Below are 19,659 nucleotides of genomic sequence, written 5' to 3' on the forward strand. Positions count from 1 at the left end.
AGTCGTCGTTTCTGTCTGAGGCGTTGCCCTAGTTTCATCACTCTGGAAGAGGTGCCAACTTCTCCTGAGAGCAGCAGTGGGTGCTGTGAAAGCGGGGGGCTTCTGCTGGGGGGAGCAGACAGCATTTCTTCATTCCTCTGACATTACTGTTGGGTTTGATTCTCTTGGCAAACAACCACGGAGAAAGTTGGGTGGGGATAGGATGGAGGTTGCTCCCATTTCCTTCTCTTGGTAGGACAGCTGCGCTAGGGACCTTTGAAGTTTCTCCAGCAAAATGGCCAAAAAAGCCCCCACCAAATGACATGAATGGAATTCTGTGAATGTGAGAGGGTGAATTTTCTTTTCCTCCTTTCCACTGCCTTTACTGTGCTGAAAATGGTCAGAGCAATCACAGCATTTTTCTCTGCATCTTTAATTATAGGTCAGAGTATTTCACCTCAAACCAGCACTTGGTGAAAGCAGAATAGGAAACCCAGGATGAATCTCTTTATGTGAAGAACAGAGCTACCTCTGCTTTCAACTGCGTTTTAAAAGAGAGTGGTCACAACTGTATCGTAAAGCCTCATTTGGTAACAGGCTTTGAAAGAAGCTACTTAGATTGAGCTTTACACCCGGGGCAGCTGCAGGTATGCCACTGAATCCTGAGTGGGTGTAAAAGAGACTAGGATGTGCCTGGGCGGGCAGAGGAGACCTTCAGGTATTGGGAAATTTTTAATATTGAAGCTAAGATTAACAGCGTTTTGATTTGAGGCTTTTGATTTTTCATGTAGGTATCTAAATTTGACCAATATCCAACTTAGGTACTCAAGAGCTTTTCTGAATCTGAGACTTGCTCATCACAGATAAACCAAGAAACTCAGAAAATAACCAAAAAATTCAGGAATCGAACCTGAATTTAAGGTAAAATTAAAATGTGAATAATTGTAACACAACAGTCTAAATTTTACCTTTCCTCCTTTTCTGCATTCCTTACCTCTTCAGAGGACAGAGTCTTGTTTCTTGTTTTCTTTTCTCCCGTCTGAAGTCTTGCACACTGAACTCCAGAAGAGTGGCTATTTATTCTGAATCTGGTACTAATCCTGTCACAACACAGATTTGACTTTTTATTTGCTAAGCCATCAAGCTTAGTTTATGTAGAATTCATCAGATAAATTCTGTTTTAATAATGTGATTAAAAACTAAGTTTAAATTGGCATCAGTTATTACTAAAACAAAATGTGTAAGTCAAGCTGTTTTTTTAAGAAGAAGAGATGAAGTTTTATTTATAATGAATTCACGTATGTAGTACTAAGACCGCTTTAGTTAGGAAACATTACAGTGATTAATGCATAGTTGTTTGCATTTTAATACTTGATTTATATATCAGATCTGTATTTGTGCACACTGTCAAACTTTATTCTGTTCTTGTCAAAATACTTATTAGTGCTGACAGGTGTAACATGCTCACATTAATCCTTAATTCCTTGATTCAATTTTCTAATTGCTTTTTTGGCATGAGTTTGGAGCCATTTAGTCTTATGTGATCTATTTGTCTTACAGTATAATAATGCACTCTTAAAAATTGGATGCACCTAACTTGGAATACGGAACAGAAAATATATATTTATTACTTAGTACTGAAAATCCAAAGCTTTATAGCACTTCTGTGAGACACTACTTCTTGGAATACAGATAGAGCCAAAACACTACACTTTTCATCTTCCCATATTCACAGTATTAAATATTTTCATTGATAGGTAAGGATTGATGCTGAACTTCCCGTGATGCTAAAGTTTCGTCTCCCCCAGAGAGGTTCTAAACCCTTATAGCCGGTCCATGAACATCCCCTTAGTCATCGCTCTGTTCTCCTGCTCTTCTCACATCTTCATACTGCTGCCTTCCGTTGCCCGTCCTGCCCGCCAAGAGTGACAGGATACACTTCCCAGCTGCTTCTTTGTCTTGGGCACTTAAAGCTGCTCATCTGTGTTTTCTTAAACAGCCAAATAACACAATGCAAGGTTTTCTGGGTTTTCAATACTTAAATAAAAAATAAACCTGTTTTGCTAGTTTCTTGTCATTATAAAGCAGATGTGCTAAGTTACTTAGAAACAAATATTTTTTTAATATTTTACAGGTATGAATATGGTGTATACTGACATATGTTTTTATGTATTGTCATCCGTCCTTTGTACAGGAAAAAGAAATCCAGCCAAAATTTATTTCTGATAGAAACAGATCAAGGGTGAGCCAAGAGTCTTCCCAAAGCTTGGTAATTCCTCACAAACTCACTCAGGCAGCTGGACTTTGGTTTTTGTTTGGGTCTTTGTAGGATTTTCAGAAAAAAAAAAAATCTGGAGAATGGAGAACTTTTTCTCTGATAAAAATTTGGACCCCAGGAAGACAACTTGTGACGCTTGTTTTCTGTGAATAAATATAACTACACATTTGAATTGTGGATAAAACCTTATCTCTCTCTTTTTTTCTTTAATTCTCTGTTTTATTCCCTACCTCTGCACTTTTTTCTGTCTTTCTACATCCACTGACTTACTCTTCTTTTCTTGCTATCAATAATAATGTATTAATCTCTTTCACCTTTTTATTCCTTCCTGGTTTTCTTCCCCTTTCTTTTTCACCTTCCCAAATGACATACCTCTTTCTCTCTGTCCTAGTGTGTGTTATGAAGGGAATATAAGAGTAAAAGGTTGCTTTTTTATTTTTATATAAAAAGACTTTTTTTAATATAAATTTTACTTTTTTATATAAAAAGACATTTATTTTATATAAAAAGACATTTTTATTAAAATGTCTTTGTTTATTCTGTCTTCCACTGGTAAAGTTTTATTAACTCTGTGATTGTCATTTGTCCTTTTTGGCAAAAATATAAGTCTCTTTCTGTACAGGAGCAAAAAAAAAAAAGATAATTCTAGCAAGTAAATCACGGTAGCTAAGTGCTTTGGGCAAACAAACATACACCTTATCTCTTCCAAAAAACCCGTGGAAAATGCATGATAAATGGCACATTTCAGAGAACATGTTATGTCACTATGAAATAACTTTGATTCATGATTATGCATTTATCTTTAAACAAGTGACAAACCTCAGGGTATCTAAATTATTATCATTTGCTCTATGCTTCCATGTTTTTTTGCTAGCAAATCTGAATGATGTGAGGTAAGATAAGACATCTGCTTTTTCAGTCATAACGTTCTATAAAGAACAAATAAGCGCAAATAGAAAATTCTTACTGTATTTAGTATTTGGGTGAAGCCCTCTGAAAAATATTTATCAGAAATAATTTCCTCCTATTGTGTTTTGAAAAGCATTAGTATAAACTTCAAACAGAAAAGAAAGGGACCTGTTAATGAAAGGTTTTATATTACACAGCAATAGAAAATACCGTCATTTTGATTTAAAATAAAGTAATTCTTCACCAAATTAAAAGGTATAATGGTAAATTTGTTCTTTTCAATTCTGTGTCTGCATAAACTGTATTCTGAATTACATTTTAAAATGAAGATTTAGTTTTGTCTCCCTTTTCATATAGAAAGGAATCATGTTATTTGATTTGCCATTGTGACAAATCACAAAAGATGACTTAAATGCTCCATTGCTTGCATTAGTAATAGCAACTATTTTAATTGCAAATGCTGTATAGGTGCTGTTGCTCTAATATATAGTGGAAGATGGTCCGTGATGCCCCATGGAAAGGCGTTTATTCGTAAAATCTGTTTATCACATTAGTGAGTGCATGGGAGTCACTGCCTAACTAATTACTGGCACTCTATCCATGGACACGAAGAGCACCCGGTCCGCTCCGTCCACAGCTCCTGCTGCAGGAACCTGCCTAGAGCTGGGAAGTGTATTTTGCACTGAAGATGCAGGAGCGGGGCCGGTGCGTGGTGAGGTAGGAAGCAAGGGGCCAAAGTGAGATGGACTTAACTGGCACAGAGCTGCATCCCTGTCTGGATGGCTGGGGAAAAGAGATGCAGGCAGACGTGCTGGAATGGGGGGACATGTATTTAGGTCCACCAGGACGTGTAATATGAGTGTGTCACAGGTGGGAAGCCTTAGATTATGACAACTGAAAGTGCAGCAAGTAGGAGTGAATGCAAGTGTGTAATAGTGGGAGAAGTAAGCAGAGGTCTACACCAGCCTGCTGGCAGTGCTGGTACGGGATACTATAGAATTCCATGCCTATGCTTGTCTGATTAGATTTAAACCACTCGGGGCACAGACTAGCTGCTAATCTGAATGATCCCATCAAGGCCCTTTTCTATATTAAATGCTGTGATCAGAATTACCGTTATTTTTGTATGGATTTTACATTGCCCTTCAACATATGTAAGTCAAAGAAACCTTAATAAGAAAATTTTCCCATACCTTTCTTTTCCAGTAATCCACTGGTACTACTTTTGGGCATGTGCAACCAATGCTGTTAATATTAGTAAGGTTCTTTTTCTCTTTTCCTTCTTTTCTGCATTGCTTTTAGTATAGAATCATATCCTCCAGTAATGCCTGTCTAAATGTTTTGCTGATAGTAGATCCATGGAAGTCAACAGACATACACCAGCTTGCACTAGTTCAGAATCTGTTCCTTTGGCCTACATTGAGCCAATATACTACAAAAAAATTGTTATTAAATGCTACAAATCCAGTGCACTCAGTTTAGAAAATAATTCTTATGTTGATTTTTAAAAAGTTATTGGTTTTAGCTGAAGCTTTTGGGATTTTACTTTTTTGTTTTATCATTTGGTAAGGTTTTAGTGAATATAAGTTGTCATTCATTATGTCATGGCAATTTTAAATTAGATGACATTCCTTGCCCAAGTTATTTTAATGCTATTGCCTCAAATGAGTCTACAGAAATGCCTTTCAAATATGACCATGAAGTAAAGAAAAGGATATTTATCTATTGTTTGATTTATTGCTGTATTCTCTGTTTCCTTATCTTCACTGAGCAGTAATAAGTGTTGGTTACTTGGAGGTAGAAAAATAGAAAATGATAATTGCTTTACGTGATGGAAGCACCTTTGTTTTCTTTATATCCAGTACTTTGCAGTGTATTTAACTTGGCTAAAGTATTATTTTTCTTAGTATACTTGAATCAGTTGATGTTTATATATACATTGTATTTTGCAAGTTTTATGGCTTTAAATTTTGAATCAAAACATCAAACTTGTATTTTGCCTTTGAACATGATAGTAATTCTAAAAATTTACTGACAAAAAAAAGAAGCACATGCTTATGCTGATTTTGACCTAATGTTTTCAGAAACATTTTTGACTAAAGATATTTCCTTTAGTGCTTGACTAAATGTTTAAGCTCTCAAAAGTGAAATGCCGATCTCTTAGTGAGCATAAAACATGGAAACTTGTAAATATGGAACCATTGTAAATTGTCATATTAGAAACTTATTATTCTATGTCGTTGTAGGCTGCTTTGCTTTTTTCCAGCTCCTAGTGTCCTCGGTCTTGCTAACTTGAGAACAATACGGCAGCAACCCCTTAGTCAAAAGCTAACTGCAAATTACAACATCTATATAACTAATGAGAGAGAGGTGCTTGGTAACAGCACATACCTCCTGCCAGCCAAAACACTATTATCATAGCTTTATATAAGACAACGTAAGATGATAATAAAACAGGCAATGTTTGCAGGGAGTTTCGAAGTTTATTTAAATATAGTAACTCTGCACATGTTTTCTGCATATGCAAAAAAACCCTCAAGACGGTCCTGCCTCAAAGAAATCATTTGCTAACCAGGACAGACACAGAGAAGGCAGACTTACTGGTCTGGGACACTCAAAAGGGATTGACTATCTTCATATATCTGAATATAATACAGATTCGCTCTCATTTTATGGTTTGGGCATTAGGAGGGCTAGGTAATGGATGTTGTTGAAGCACAGTTTTTTCACGTGGGTAATTCTTACTAGAATAGGAGAAATTCTGATACTCTCAGACACCAGTGTGTATACCAAAGGGTTTTGCCATTTTCTAAGCTTTAAGAAGTTGATATCAGTACATTTAGTGAGCTATAAAATAAAAAGCATAATTTTCTTGTCTTTATGATAATTTTGTTTGGTTAGATCTGTAGTGTGGGCTGTTAAAGCCCATTTTTAAGTTAATTAACTTGGGTAGGAAAATCTGTTTAAATGCAAAGAACTGATTAAGAAAAATGTCTGCTGTTACAGCGAACCTTAGAATAAATTACAGATGTACAAGTAAAAATGTAATGGAAATCTTGGATGTTACATAGGTATCTTCCTTTTTCAGGGTGCTCCTAAACCGATTGCCATTGAGCCGTGTTCAGGAAACAGAGCCGCAGTCCTCACAGTATTTTTATGTCTGCCCAGAGGATCATCAGGAGTCCCACCCCCGGGTCAGTCAGGTAAGGCTCGTCGTGGTGAGTGTCACGTCTGTCCTCCTTCAAAACAGTCTGCTTGGACACATGCACCCACAGAGATCCAAAGCGACGGCACAGCAGATGAATAGAAGGGGCTACTCAGTCAAGTTGGTGTTAAGCTTAGGGCCGAGGTTTAATGATGAATTTTTGTTTGGAAGCTGATGTGGTATTTCAAATAAAAAGCCCAGGCTGGTGTACAGTGGCATATCTCTTTAGCACTTCCTGAAATGATATGTGTGCCTACCGATCGTCTTCAACCTTGTCTTGTAGGGCAACAAAATCTCACCTGCAGGCACACAGTTTCAGTTCAAGTTGCTATGAATGAGACTGTATAGGGAATATCTATACAGTGAGTATCCTCAGTTCAAGTTGATGTTTAGTGCACTAACTTTTAGTTAAATTTCCTTGCTATGATGTTGAGGATTCAGATAAAATATTAGCATTTCCCAGAATGTCTGTCGAATGAAACCTGGGATAGTGTGAGTGAATGTGTCTGCTGCATTAAGAAGGTGTTTGCTTTGGAAATATCCCAGCATATTTTAAAGCAGTATTTACATTATGTGGAAGCACTTCTCGTGGCAATCTACCTTATCTGATCCATACTAGACTGTTGTAAAAAACGACTACAGCCGTTCTTATAAAATACTTCCTAAACAGGAGGGTACCTAAATACACTTTTTTTTAATCCTTTAAATAATTGCCTACAATGACACAATTCAAAATGGTCATGACAACAAAGTTTAGACAGTAATGTGGCACTGCACAGATGACCAGTTTACTGTTTCAGAATTCATTGGAGCTTGTCGCCAAAATGAACACCTTTGTAATGATCAGTAAGCTGCATGGTATGTGCCCAAAATTTTCCTATAAGCCAGAAAATATGCTTTGAGGCTAACTTTTATTATTAAGAGCCAAAAAGATATCCTTTTAACCTTCAAAAATCCATTTAAGAGATTAAAAAGTATTGAGTAATGATGATGAGGGCAAACTCAGTTGACTTATGTTGGAAATAAGCTCAGATGAGTGTTCTTTCATCTCCTTTTGGCCTGATGACTATCTGTTATTTATTTGGGTTTTTCAGTCTGTTTTTTTGGGGAGGAGGAGGGTTTTATATATATTTATTTAATTTTTTTTTTACCACTGAGCCCTGAGATGAGGACTTAGTACTTAAAATGCTGTTTATGGCTTGGAATATAATTTCTGGAAGTGCTATGAAAATAAAAGTATCACTGACGCTTTGTCAAATACATTTCCTGGAAGAAGTATATAAATGTAAGTGTTCTGAAGAGAGCAATGAGGGAGGAAGGGTGTTTAGCATATTCTCTGTTCATGTTTTAAGAAAATGAAAAAGAAGCAAAGGTGTATATAGTCTTACAACAATGAAAAACATTATGAAAGGAAATTAAAAGTAATTATTGAAATTGGAGCTTAAAATGTTTTTTTCTGTTGTTTTTAGATTTACCTATGATGTGCTTCTCAGCAGTAAAAATGTATTTATCTAGTTGCTTCATAATCAGTTTCTATTTACTATATACAATTTTTTTTAAGTAATTGCTGGTTTTTGCGGTGTGTAAAACGTGGATGCAATAGGTTTTTTGAAACAGGAGCTGGATTGAACAACACAGCAGATGTGTCCTTTTGAATGTTTCTTAATCTATGAAAGAATATGCCTCTTTTTTACACATGTTATGTCCTTTTGCTCTGCTCTGTCCTCTTATTACTTTGCCTTCCACCAGCTTTGCAGGCTTATATTTCAAATGCTATTCCTCCTTTTGTTATTACGGTGTTTGTCAGCCATTTAGTATTTAAAAATTTCTAAAAGTTTTAGTCCCATAACTTTCATTTCTTTCAGGGTCAAAAGCAAATAGACTTGCTTGAGGTGTGCAACCACGCTGATTCAACCATTATATTATATTAGATTATATTGCTATAATCGTTTTTTCTTGTGTGTAATGAATTTTGGTACTCATGGACTGCTTTCACTGTATGCAACCATGCATAGTCTAGGCAGAAGCTATTAAGCAAGTTTTTTGGCATACCTGTAGCTCTACTAATTCACTTCATTCCTGTCCTGCAGCACTACCTGCTGCTTCTTCCCTGGGCTTCCTGGGACCAGATGCTGTGAACTGTGCCAAGTTATTTGAAATGATGTGGAAGCTTTGTGCGGCAGACATATGTTTGCTATGCAGTTGGTTTCCCTTACGACCTAAGCTCGGTTAAAACAATGATATTGAGGTGGATGGAAGTAGTGTGTTCAGTAATTATGTCTTGCCAAGTAATTTTAGAATCCTCTATTACTTGCATATAGCCATTTTCAAGCTCATTGGGATCATTCTAGGATAAAACTGACAGTGTGTCAAACATCTTTAAATGATACGTCAACAATACTGATTCTCAGCTCACAATGAGAGACTGTGGGATTCATTTCTTGTATGCATATGTCTGAAATATAAGGGAATGACTGTATTGCTCTGCATTACATTTTCTCCAAAATCAAGAAAGGTTATTCTTTCCACAGACAACTAGTCTACGCTCCACTGGACTTGTTAGAGTTGTATTCCTATGTTTAAGGTCTGAATTTGATCAAAAGTTGGTTTTACTTGTTTCCAAGGTTTACATTAACAATATGTTGTTGAAAAATGTCTCTGAATATTAAAAAAACCCAAACAAACCCAAACAAATCCTAATGTAAAAGTTACTCTTTCTGCAGCATATGTTCTATACCTTTATGAGCAGCTGGAAGAAGAAACTACAGATGGTGGGCTTTGGCCAAAGGCCATGCAAGGCAAAAACTTCTCTAGAAAAGACCATATGTCCCAGTGGAGATCTGAGTGTTCTCTACTTCCTGCAGAAAATACTCAGAATTTTCCAGAACAAGACTTCTAACATCATTGCTTACTTCTAATTGTTAATTGTCTAAGTATACAAATAACAGCTAGGTTGACGCAACTGCTTAAGATTAATACGTGGTTTAAGAGAGGTCTTATACAGATTGGTCTTATAGATTCAGATGAAATACTGATAAAAAATTAATTTATTGCAAAAAGAAACACTCTTAATTGTGATTCATGCTTTTAAAAGGGGCTTTTTCAATGAAGAAATGGTTTGTAGAATTAAATATCCTGAAAATCTTAGTTACCATCATAGTAGGTTAGGTGTAGCACGAGCACGGTACACCTTACAGTTTCTTTTAAGTGTAAGTTTTAATGTACTTCTCTAGAATAGCAACTGGTTTTAAGTGAAATTTTACTTAGATTAAGGCAGAAATTAGAACCACATTGTAAATTACAATGATCAATGAAGAACATTAAGGAAGTTTAACAGTAATAAAAACTAAATCTCTCAATTTTTGGTTGACTGATAGAACATGTGGTTTCCTCATTCTTCAGTTGTCCCATTGGCTGCATTGTACCTGAGTAACCAGATCAAAATTCAAAGGTTAAAAAAAAATAGCATTTCTCTGTACAATTTATGTGTGTATCACTAGGCATGCATTAACACATGTGCTATCAGAAAAATCACTTCTTCAAGGAGTTGTAGGCTGATTATAATATACAATGCACATATAGGTCTTACAGATTTTATGACACATTGGAAGCTAAAGATCATCTATTATTGCTGTAGTGTCTGACCCCATGCTTTAAATAGCTTAAACTCTTCTTAATATCAAAGGATATCTAATAATGAAAGCAGCTGCAACCAGATCCATAGAAAAAACTAAATTATACATCTCAAAGGATATTGAACAAAACAAGATAGACACACACACAAAAAAAGACACAAAACGATAATATATAAATTACTCTAATGCAGAAAAAGGTGCCAATGAATTGCCAGCAGTGGAAAGACTAAGAATAACTCCTTCAAGGTCTTCATACAGCTCTGGTGATATATTGGACAATACAGAAAAATTAGCTTGGAAGTGTGATAAACCCTGTTAAAAGAACTGTGGTCATGTCATCATTATTATTAAAGCCAACTAAATCCCACACTTTGAGGTACAGAGGTATTGTACAATAAGTTTATAAAACTCTGTGATGTCTGCATCATTCTTGGATAAGGCCAGTAAATGCTTTAAAGCACAAAGATAAATGAGAATAGCATGTCAAAATAATTTAGAATCAAGAGATGTAATCTGTAAATTATTTACAAATTATGTTACTTTCACACAGCAACATTTCCCTATCTACCAAACAGGTAAAAGTGGTAGAGCACCTAGTAAAGGTTCTTTCCTATTAAGTTAGTGAGCTGAATGGTCTCTGAAAGTGTACATATATGAGTGTCTCTCTATTAAACCATATAGGACATCTAACATCTAGATGGCTATGACTAGGTGAGGTGAAACTACCTGAAAGTAGGTTGTAGTGAGGTGGGTGTTGGTCTCTTCTCCCAAGTAACTAGTGATAGGACGAGAGGAAATGGCCTCAAGTTGCACCAGGGGAGGCTTAGACTGGATATTAGGAAAAATTTCTTTACTGAGTGAGTGGTCAGGCATTGGAACAGGCTGCCCAGGGAGGTGGTGGAGTCGCCATCACTGGAGGTGTTCAAAAAGACGTGTGGATGTGGCACTGCGGGACATGGTTTAGTGGGCATGATGGTGTTGGGTTGATGGTGGACTTGATGATTTTAGAGGTCTTTTCCAACCTTAATGAGTCTATGATTCTATAATAGTTAAAAATAACAAAAACTAAATAAAATATAGTAATTAATAGAGCAACTTCAGTGGAAATAATTTTGCAGTGGAAGTTGTGGTATATATATCCTAGAAGACTGCATGCAATATTCTGTTATAAACATAAATGAAGGTAGCAAAATTTTATGTTCGGCAGGCCTCTTCAACAGTGCTATCTGAAAGTTACTCTCTGATATCCTTGAATCAAAAGAGAATTTCATGTAATTCTGGCCACACTAACTGTGGTGTTCAATCCTACTTAATCAGCGAGCTACAGTAGGATCACAGAATCAATAAAATTACCGTGCCATCTGCCTTTCCTGTACTCACCATCATAATGAAAAACGACTCATTAAGTATTCTACAAGACAATTAGCTCTGGATGGGGGTTTTCAGTAACAAGGTTTTCTTGGTTCTATTTCTAATATTCTCTGATTAAAATACAAAAAAACCATAATACATATAATAAGAGTCACATTAATATAAATATGAAAAAACAAATAGTTTTTATACAGTGTTTTATTTAATGATACAGTTCAATTGTTCTGACCCCTGGAAACAAAACCATAGGTTAGGGCTTTTCATATGTAGAATGGGTTCATATGTGCGTCTCAGTATGCAGTGAAATACACCAGGGGCAAGTAAGTCCCAGGAATTTCTACCTGCTAGAAAAACATTCCTTGCTCAGGACCTTCATACTTGCAAAATAACCCAACATAAAGTCAGTAGGGCTACAAGGATGAGTAAAGATTTTCTGGCAGAAAAATGTTAAAGATTTTATGAAAAAATGCTGTAATTAAGATGTGCAGAAGATGGTTACTGTGAGTGCATATATTACGTGTCTTTGTGTTGAATCTCTTATGGCCTTTTTTCATGTTGGAGGGTATTTACAGAATACTAAAGGAGTGAAAATGCAGGATGAATTAATGGAAAGGTTAATAACAGAATACAAAATGAATTGTACAGTGTAATGTATAGAGAAGATATTATTAAGGGCCTGTGTGTGCATGTTGAAGGTTCTAGCGTTTCTCACGTACTCAGACGGAAAAGACAAGGGAAATACAGGGAAACACCTGGATCTGATTCCGCATTAGCAAGTATATCCGTGGGCCTACTGGAAAGCTCTTGCCTCACAGTAGCGTTGAAGCTGAAGGGTTGATGATGAACTTCAGAGGCTCATTTGCTGAGGGCCACTTTAACCCCTTGTCTTCTCAGACATACATATTCTGGTACAGTATTTCAGCTCTTTGTAGACCTTTTCTTATACTCAGAAAGAGGAAGAATAAAGGGCCTGAGATTTGCTTCTGTTTAGAGCAGAGGACTAGACCAGATCATTAATCTTGTTTGTCCTTTTTGTGGTCTCTTTTCAAAGTGGAAAACAATGACTTAGGAGTTCAAGAGCTGTATGTATGATATAATGTCATGTAGCTAGTGGAGCGGAGTGCTGGCAAGGTATCTGTTTTGTAATAATGCTTACACTAAGTATATATTTCACACTATATAAAAAGTGGCATTAACTATGCATAGAGTATTGCACGCAGAATTTTGAAGGCATAGGTGGACTAATACCTACAGACAAAAAAGAAGCCTTCAACTGAACAAAGGGGAACCAGGGAAAGAGAAGAGCTTAACCTAGAGAAAAAGTATTGCAGTTATATAAAAAGGCTTTATTTCTCTTGTTCTTCCATTTAGATATGGGACTTCTAATTATTCGTGTGTGTAAATATATATAAAAAACAGGCTTTAGTGAAGGAAGACCATGAGTATTGAATGTTGGGAGAAGAAAAGTGGGGGTAGAGGTAGAAATGAGAAGATACTCATAACTGGTAGGTTATTTAGACCCCTGAACATATAAACAAGAAACCTAAAAGTGATATTGCAAAAAAGAAGAGGAAATCTGTTGAAAGGATGTAAGTCTACATAAAACAGAACATAGTTCTGCATTCTGTTTTTTCCCAGCTGGTTTATTAGTATCTGGGCATCCTACATGTGTATTTAAGTAAACGTGTTTCTCTGCATCATCCTGTCCTTTGTTCTGTACCGGTCAGCCTCTCTATGCTGAGCGTCATCTCTCCTTTGTAGTTCTGGAGACAGACTATTGGCTTATTTTGATTATTTGCTATGTTTTATTGACAGAAGTTTTTATTGTTGCACCACAGAAGAGGATTTTATATTTATAATCTGACAATAGTGTTTAGGTGGAATAAAGTGACATGTAAAGAGGGAAAACATTATGAACGCACCGTGCAAAACAAACTTCACAATACTCCTAGAAGAAAAGAAGATACAGTGGGCTAAAACCTAAGTAGGGTTTACAGTGACATATAATTCACCATTCTTAGAAAAAACTGCCTCCAGAAAATATTATAATCTGCATTATATGAGTGATTCGTCCATGATGGAGTGACAATTCACATTGCTCAACTTGCAGAGGTGCATGGTGGTATTCAGTTGACCAGAAGCTCTGCAGATAAAGTGGAATTTTTTGAAAGACTCAGGAACAGAATTTTTTGAAAGTTCACCTTTACTGTTTAGACTGTGTGAAGACTGAGTTTGATCCATCTCTCTAATGTCAGACATGACTAGATCATTTTGTACAGAAGTATAATTTTGGTAATTGCATTGAAGGATACTCATATTAGTTAGCAATATGCTGCCAGTTAAATGCTCAAAAAATAGGAAAAGTTAAAATTGTGTGAGAATATCAGAATGGTCTTTGTAAGAGTTTAAAGGCTATAATTAAAACTGAACTCCTAATTAATATATTAAGCAGTGACTACAGCTTATTGACACTGAGAGATTAGTTTGTCAAATGTCATGGTCTCAAAAAAAGTAAAATCTGGAGGTTTTTTTAGTTAGCTGGAGATGCTTAGCAAAATAATTCTTTAACACTGGGTAGAAATTGAAATAATCTATTCTGAAGATCATTTTACTGAAGGAGTTGTTTTCTTTTAAATAGTAAGGCCTATTTTTGGAGTGACTATTTTCTGCTTAATTCCATTCTTCTGCACTGCATCAAATGAGGGAGCAGACTGTGTTTATAGTATTGACACTGTGAAAAGAACACAGTGGTAAGTGGCAGATGGTGCTGATGATTACTTTAAAAATATTTATGGCAAGAGCAAAAACAAAGTAGATAATAAGACCCAGTAGCCACCACCACGCATCTTCCAGCCCAAACCCAAAGCAGTTATGTTTGCAACCTGCAGGGTAAAGTCTACCTGAAAAGCACCGAGGTTTTTAGCATAGTAAGCTTTGTAAGCGATGAAGAATGAGGTGGGTATTGATTTTGTCTGATCTTTTTAGGTGGTTCTCTTATGAATTAGTTTTTACATCATTCTAGCCATAGAACCTTGATTCCTTTATATTCTGAAGAATTTATTTGAAAAGGACATAAACACTTTAATATGAAGTACACGGAGTATAATGTTAGCAATGTGTCTTCCACAAATCTTGGCAAAATAACTTATTGATTGGACGGTAAAAACCACGTACTACAGAGCTATCGGCTTGAAAAAAAAGAGGAGAACAGAGGAGCCGGAGATGGTTTTTTTACAAATTTATCAGTAGATTTCCTACCCTTGATGGATTCTGTAAAATGAGATATATTAACAAAAACTTTTAAATACCATGAACATTTCTTTGACAACTAGTTATTCATTGTTCAATCCAAAACTGTCGTTATTCCTCCAGAGTATCAGAAATTGGCTTTTTTGTTTTGTTTTGTTTGTTTGGAGGCTTTTGCAGTTTTAATTGCATAAAGGGAACTGGAAGAATGTCTGACGAGGCTGTAAAAGTTCTGAACAGTGAAATGTAAGTACGGTTGTGTACATCTCCACTGCCCATGGGCGTTGGCTGAGCCATTTTCAGGTTGCATCCAGATGGCACTTTGGTGATTTCCTTCTCCCCCCACCAACATGGGAATAGAGAGGCAATGATGGATGCTTATGGTCCTAAGCTTCTGGCTGTGAACAGATGCACTAGAACCCGAACTTTCAAATCACAGCCTCTAAATTTGAAAGAAACTTCATCCTTCAACCATACCTGCCTGCTGACCAACAGCTGAAGTACTCAGCTGTTATATAGGTTATATTCAGGATGAATATAGGGTACCTTATATTTATCCTGACATCTGTCACCCACAATGTTTTAATATTGAAATAATATCTTTTTTTCCACCACCATTTTGCCAGGTTAAGGCAAATGAGGTCTCCTTTAAACATGTTCTTCAGTCTTCTGAACACCTTTGTAGCACTGTCCTAGTTTCAGCTTCAGTTCAAGTTTTTTTACCTTGCATGTCCAGGTTGTACTCAGAGTGCCATGTGAAGTCCCATCTGGCCTTGCCCAATGGCACTAACATTTCCTTGCTGTATCCAATTTAACTTTTTTTAAACAATTTCCCCCCTTCCAATTTGCTCGTTCTGTGGTCAACTTCTTACCTCCCTGCCCGTCTTCTCTTCCCCAAAGTGTGGACTGCTATGGTATCAGCTTCTGCTTGTTCCCAAAATACATAGCTTTGAATTTTGCACTGGTGGATCTGAGTATGTTTATATTCCTCAAGTTCTTGAGGTCATGCATCTCTTTCCGGTTTATATTCTACTCCTTCTCTGTATTGATGATACATACCAATGTCATGATTGAATTTCAGCAGCATACTTCTACTTTTATGCCAGACTCTTTAATGAAAACATTAAAAAAGGCTGGTCAAAAGATTTATTCTTCTTGCCATGCTATACCTTCAGCATCTGCCTTCTTCCTCTTCAAAACTACTCCTTGTTTTCTCTCCGTCATGCAATTGGCCACTCTCCATAACTCCTGTTCTAATCTCTCATTTTTTGTGTCTGTTGATAATTTCCTACAGTATAAGATAGCTTTCAGAAATCTAGATTATCTTCTCATGTTCTTACCCAGAAAGTCAGTTAACTTATTGTAGAAAACTGCCAGGCTGGTCGGGCACAATCTTTGGTGAATTGTTGATGTACGCGTGTCCAGATTCTGTGATTCTGTGATTTTGACCCATTTGCCATTTACCTGCCTTTATTCTTTCTTGCCAAGTATCATACAGCTGAGTCTGATTAATAGATCAGTAAAGAACTGAATAATTTTTTCTTTCTTGAATCTAGACAATTTTTAGCATGAAATAAAAACCACTTACTATTCTCAATTTGTATGCCACTGCATTTGACATGACAGATTATTACCAGCCTTTGTTTTCTTGTATTCTTACAGAACTAGTGTTCTGATTACCGTAATGCCAACGCATAAAACTTCTGTTGTTTCTATTTCCATACCCTCATTCCATTATCCATGTTGATGGCACCTTCTTTGATAATCATTATCTCTCTTCTTGAAAACCATCAAATAATTCACTCCTGGGACAGTATCTAGAAAATACTTGATCTCCATCTCATTCTTTCAACATAATGACTCTTTTTTGTTGTTGTTTTTTGGTCTCAGTTATTTATACAGTGAAAATCTTTAGATGTTTGTTTTAATAAATCTTTGCAAGGTCTAACTCAGCTTGACTTTTGGCAATTCTTATTTCACTGTTACGTTTCTTTTCCTCTGAAACACAACCTCCTTTGTTGTTTGATGCTTTTTAGCCATTTTCATAGGGTTTCTGAATTTATAAAATGTGCATAGCCTCCTTCATTTAGAAGTTCATTGGCTTCCATATAACATAGTTATAATGTATTTGCTGGAAGTCAGGGAAGAGTCAACGATTTTTCTTGATGAGTGTATCGCAGGTCAGCGGTAACTTTGTACAGCATACTTTTCTCTTGATGTAGAAAGGCACAGTTTTCTAGCAGTGATTTGTCCCATGGAGGGTCTGGGCAAAATTTATGGTAGCCAGGTCCTTGTGCTCCATACCTTGTCAAATGGCAGGGACAGCCTTGGGATCCATGTTGGAGGGGTGGGGAACTGCAGGAGAAGGATGGACTTCACAACTCTATGAGAGTTATATTCCGAAGCCGTTTATTGTCTTGTCTGACTCCAATATATATCATAATTTTCGCTTAGTCACTGCGCACACACTCATGATTGGTTACAGCTTGTTACACACACTATTGCAATTGGCTATATACAAAATATCACGCGCTGTCCACGCGCCCCTCACACAGTCAGGATTGTTGCTTGCAGGTGTTCCTGTTTTCCTCGCTTCTTCTTAGTTGTTTATCACAGCTCCTTCTCCTCAAGGCCGAGCCGTGCAGATATCCAGCTGTTTACCAGCTTCTCAGTGCCACAGCTCCTTCTCCTTAAGGTCGAGCCGTGCAGATCAACGCCACAGCTCCTTCTCCTTAAGGTCGAGCCATGCAGGGTGATCCCAACAGGGAACTGCTGTCCCTTAATTTTTTGACCCCTTTCTACTCGTGGCTCTGATTTCTTTACCATAATAACTTCCTCTAAACAAAGTAGTGGTTTACAGAATTTGGTCTTATTTTGTTTTTTTTGGCAGTGAAATCCTGCATTTGTATTACTGGGTGTGATTTTTTTTTTTCCTTTTTGCATATTCTGTGATGAGGAAGCCAACAGGTTTAGTAGCATTTGGGAAGTCAGAGTAAAATTGATAGCATGTACAAAGAAAAGTAATTAATGAATAGGAAGAAGAAAATATTCTGTAAAGTTATGTCTTCAAATTTGATTGTCTCCCGGGCAGGCCCTTAGGCAGTCTGCAAGGCTAAGCTTTCTGTAATTGAAAGAAATTGTAGTGTGCTTTTCTTCTTTTGACATGAACTACACAGATGTCAACAAAGGAAATGAAAAAAAAAAAGCCTAAACCAAAACAAACAACCTAAAAAAGTTATAAAGGCAACTAACAAATATGTAAAGTTCTCACTTTCAAATTTTGCTAAGGTTATACAATACTTATGTCATTTTTAATAGAAATCTCATTAAAATATCTTTAGTATGATTTATTTTTCACAAATGCAAACATTGCTGATCAGATAATGGTATTAAGTAGTGTTTCGTTCTACTCTCTTGATACTTACACAGAGACCCGGTGTTTATTACATAGAAAATATGCAGTAATAGGGGCTGTCTTGTCTGCATTCAGCCTATATAAATAAACAGCTTCACCTTAACAGAGCATCATATTCGGCTGCGCTCCTCCTGAAAACAAAGCAGATTATTTTAATTTTGTACTGTTAAACTTCGAGGATTCAACAGATGTCTAGTTAGAGTTGCAATATTAGGTAAAGTGAACAAATCCCTGTGCAAGTGACACAATGGATGATAAGTGTCCTTCCTATTTGAAATTGGTGGTCTGGTTTTATATTCACTCACCGTATACTAGGTGGAGCAGATGGCTTACAGTTAAATTAGAACCATAAACCTTTCAAAGATAAAGTTCTATGTGATTTAAATCTTTCAGCAGGGGTCCCATCACCTATTTCTCCTTCCTCTAACTTTGAATTCCTTGAAAAGATGCACCATTTTGTCAACAGAAGTCAAATCTGTTCAAATCTACCACTAGAAAGTTACACTGAGACCTGTCCTGATTCTTAGTCATACCATCGTGGAAAGTTTCATTCATCACTGGGACAATGCAATTACCCATAATCTACCTTCCCTTCCCACATTTATTTTATCGCACTCGTGGGGTAAGATGTTTCTACTGACTATTTTTGGGATAAAGCTATCCAAAATTATACAGAGACCAATCAGATTTATCATTCTGTGACATTTGATGGCATCCATCTGTTTATTTACGAAACCATTAAAGACTTATTGAGTTACTAGACTACAGAGAAAATAAATTGAGTTATCATCTATAGTTAAATTCAGTCCTTGCATCTGCTGTCTTTTCAGCCTGTATGGTGTTTTCTGAAATTACACTGGCTTGCAGACCCAGGCTTCAGGAATACATTTACTTCACAGCCTTTTTATGCCATTTCAAGTGAATTTCTAATGCACGAGCAATTTGTGGTTCAGGAAAATGTTGACAGAAGGATGTCAGGGCTTTCTGTTGTTAGCATCTTAAAAGCATGATAGGGACAGTTCTAGCTTAAAAGTAGCTCTTAAAAGTTTGGAGCCGCTCAATTTCTAGAATCTTTTGCTCCAGCCCCTTTCAATCAGTGTTGCACAACTACTGTTGGAGTCTAGGTTTACAGATTATGGACACGAATAAAATAATATCATTATTATTACTAAGAAAACACTTCTAAGATAAAGGGTAGGAGATGAACTACTCTCTGTGCTCTATGTATTCAATTACTATTGTAAGTACAGAGGAAAAGACATAGGGTTTAAAGTTCAAAACTTTCTGTTAATAAAACTGAATAGCAGGCTGAGGAAATACATCTTAACGGGATACTTTCTTTTTGTCATAAGAGTGAGTTTGTAACAGTGAACTCAGTTATTGCCCACATCCTTTCTGGTTGTGCATTAACTGTCCTGTAACTATGAAATCACCAGAAATGTCCTTCTGCAGGAGCTAGTTTGGATCCAGCAAACATATTAACTCAAACCACCCACAGATAGCGGAGAGCTCCAGGTCGGTGTTAATTAGCTCACAGTTGTTAGAGAGATCGCTTGTTATGACATCTTCCTTTACCATGACAACTTCTCAACTTCTCTTACTCGTGTGCATTGGATAGTTA

General features: G+C 36.5%; 1 protein-coding gene across 2 annotated transcripts in view; it reads left to right on the forward strand.

Annotated features, from left to right (window-relative positions):
• ATRNL1 (attractin like 1) overlaps positions 1-19,659 on the forward strand; it is a gene marked incomplete at its 3' end in the record, with an annotated part of 538,576 nt that overhangs the window by 477,059 nt on the left and 41,858 nt on the right. For both annotated transcript variants that reach the window (XM_082002290.1, XM_082002291.1), the window contains exon 28: positions 6,255-6,369. In XM_082002290.1, the coding sequence (XP_081858416.1) occupies positions 6,255-6,369 (115 nt within the window). The remainder of the gene's footprint in view (positions 1-6,254; positions 6,370-19,659) is intronic.

This window comes from Phaethon aethereus, assembly GCF_964289735.1.
Source record: "Phaethon aethereus genome assembly, chromosome: 7".
Lineage (NCBI taxonomy): Eukaryota > Metazoa > Chordata > Aves > Phaethontiformes > Phaethontidae > Phaethon > Phaethon aethereus.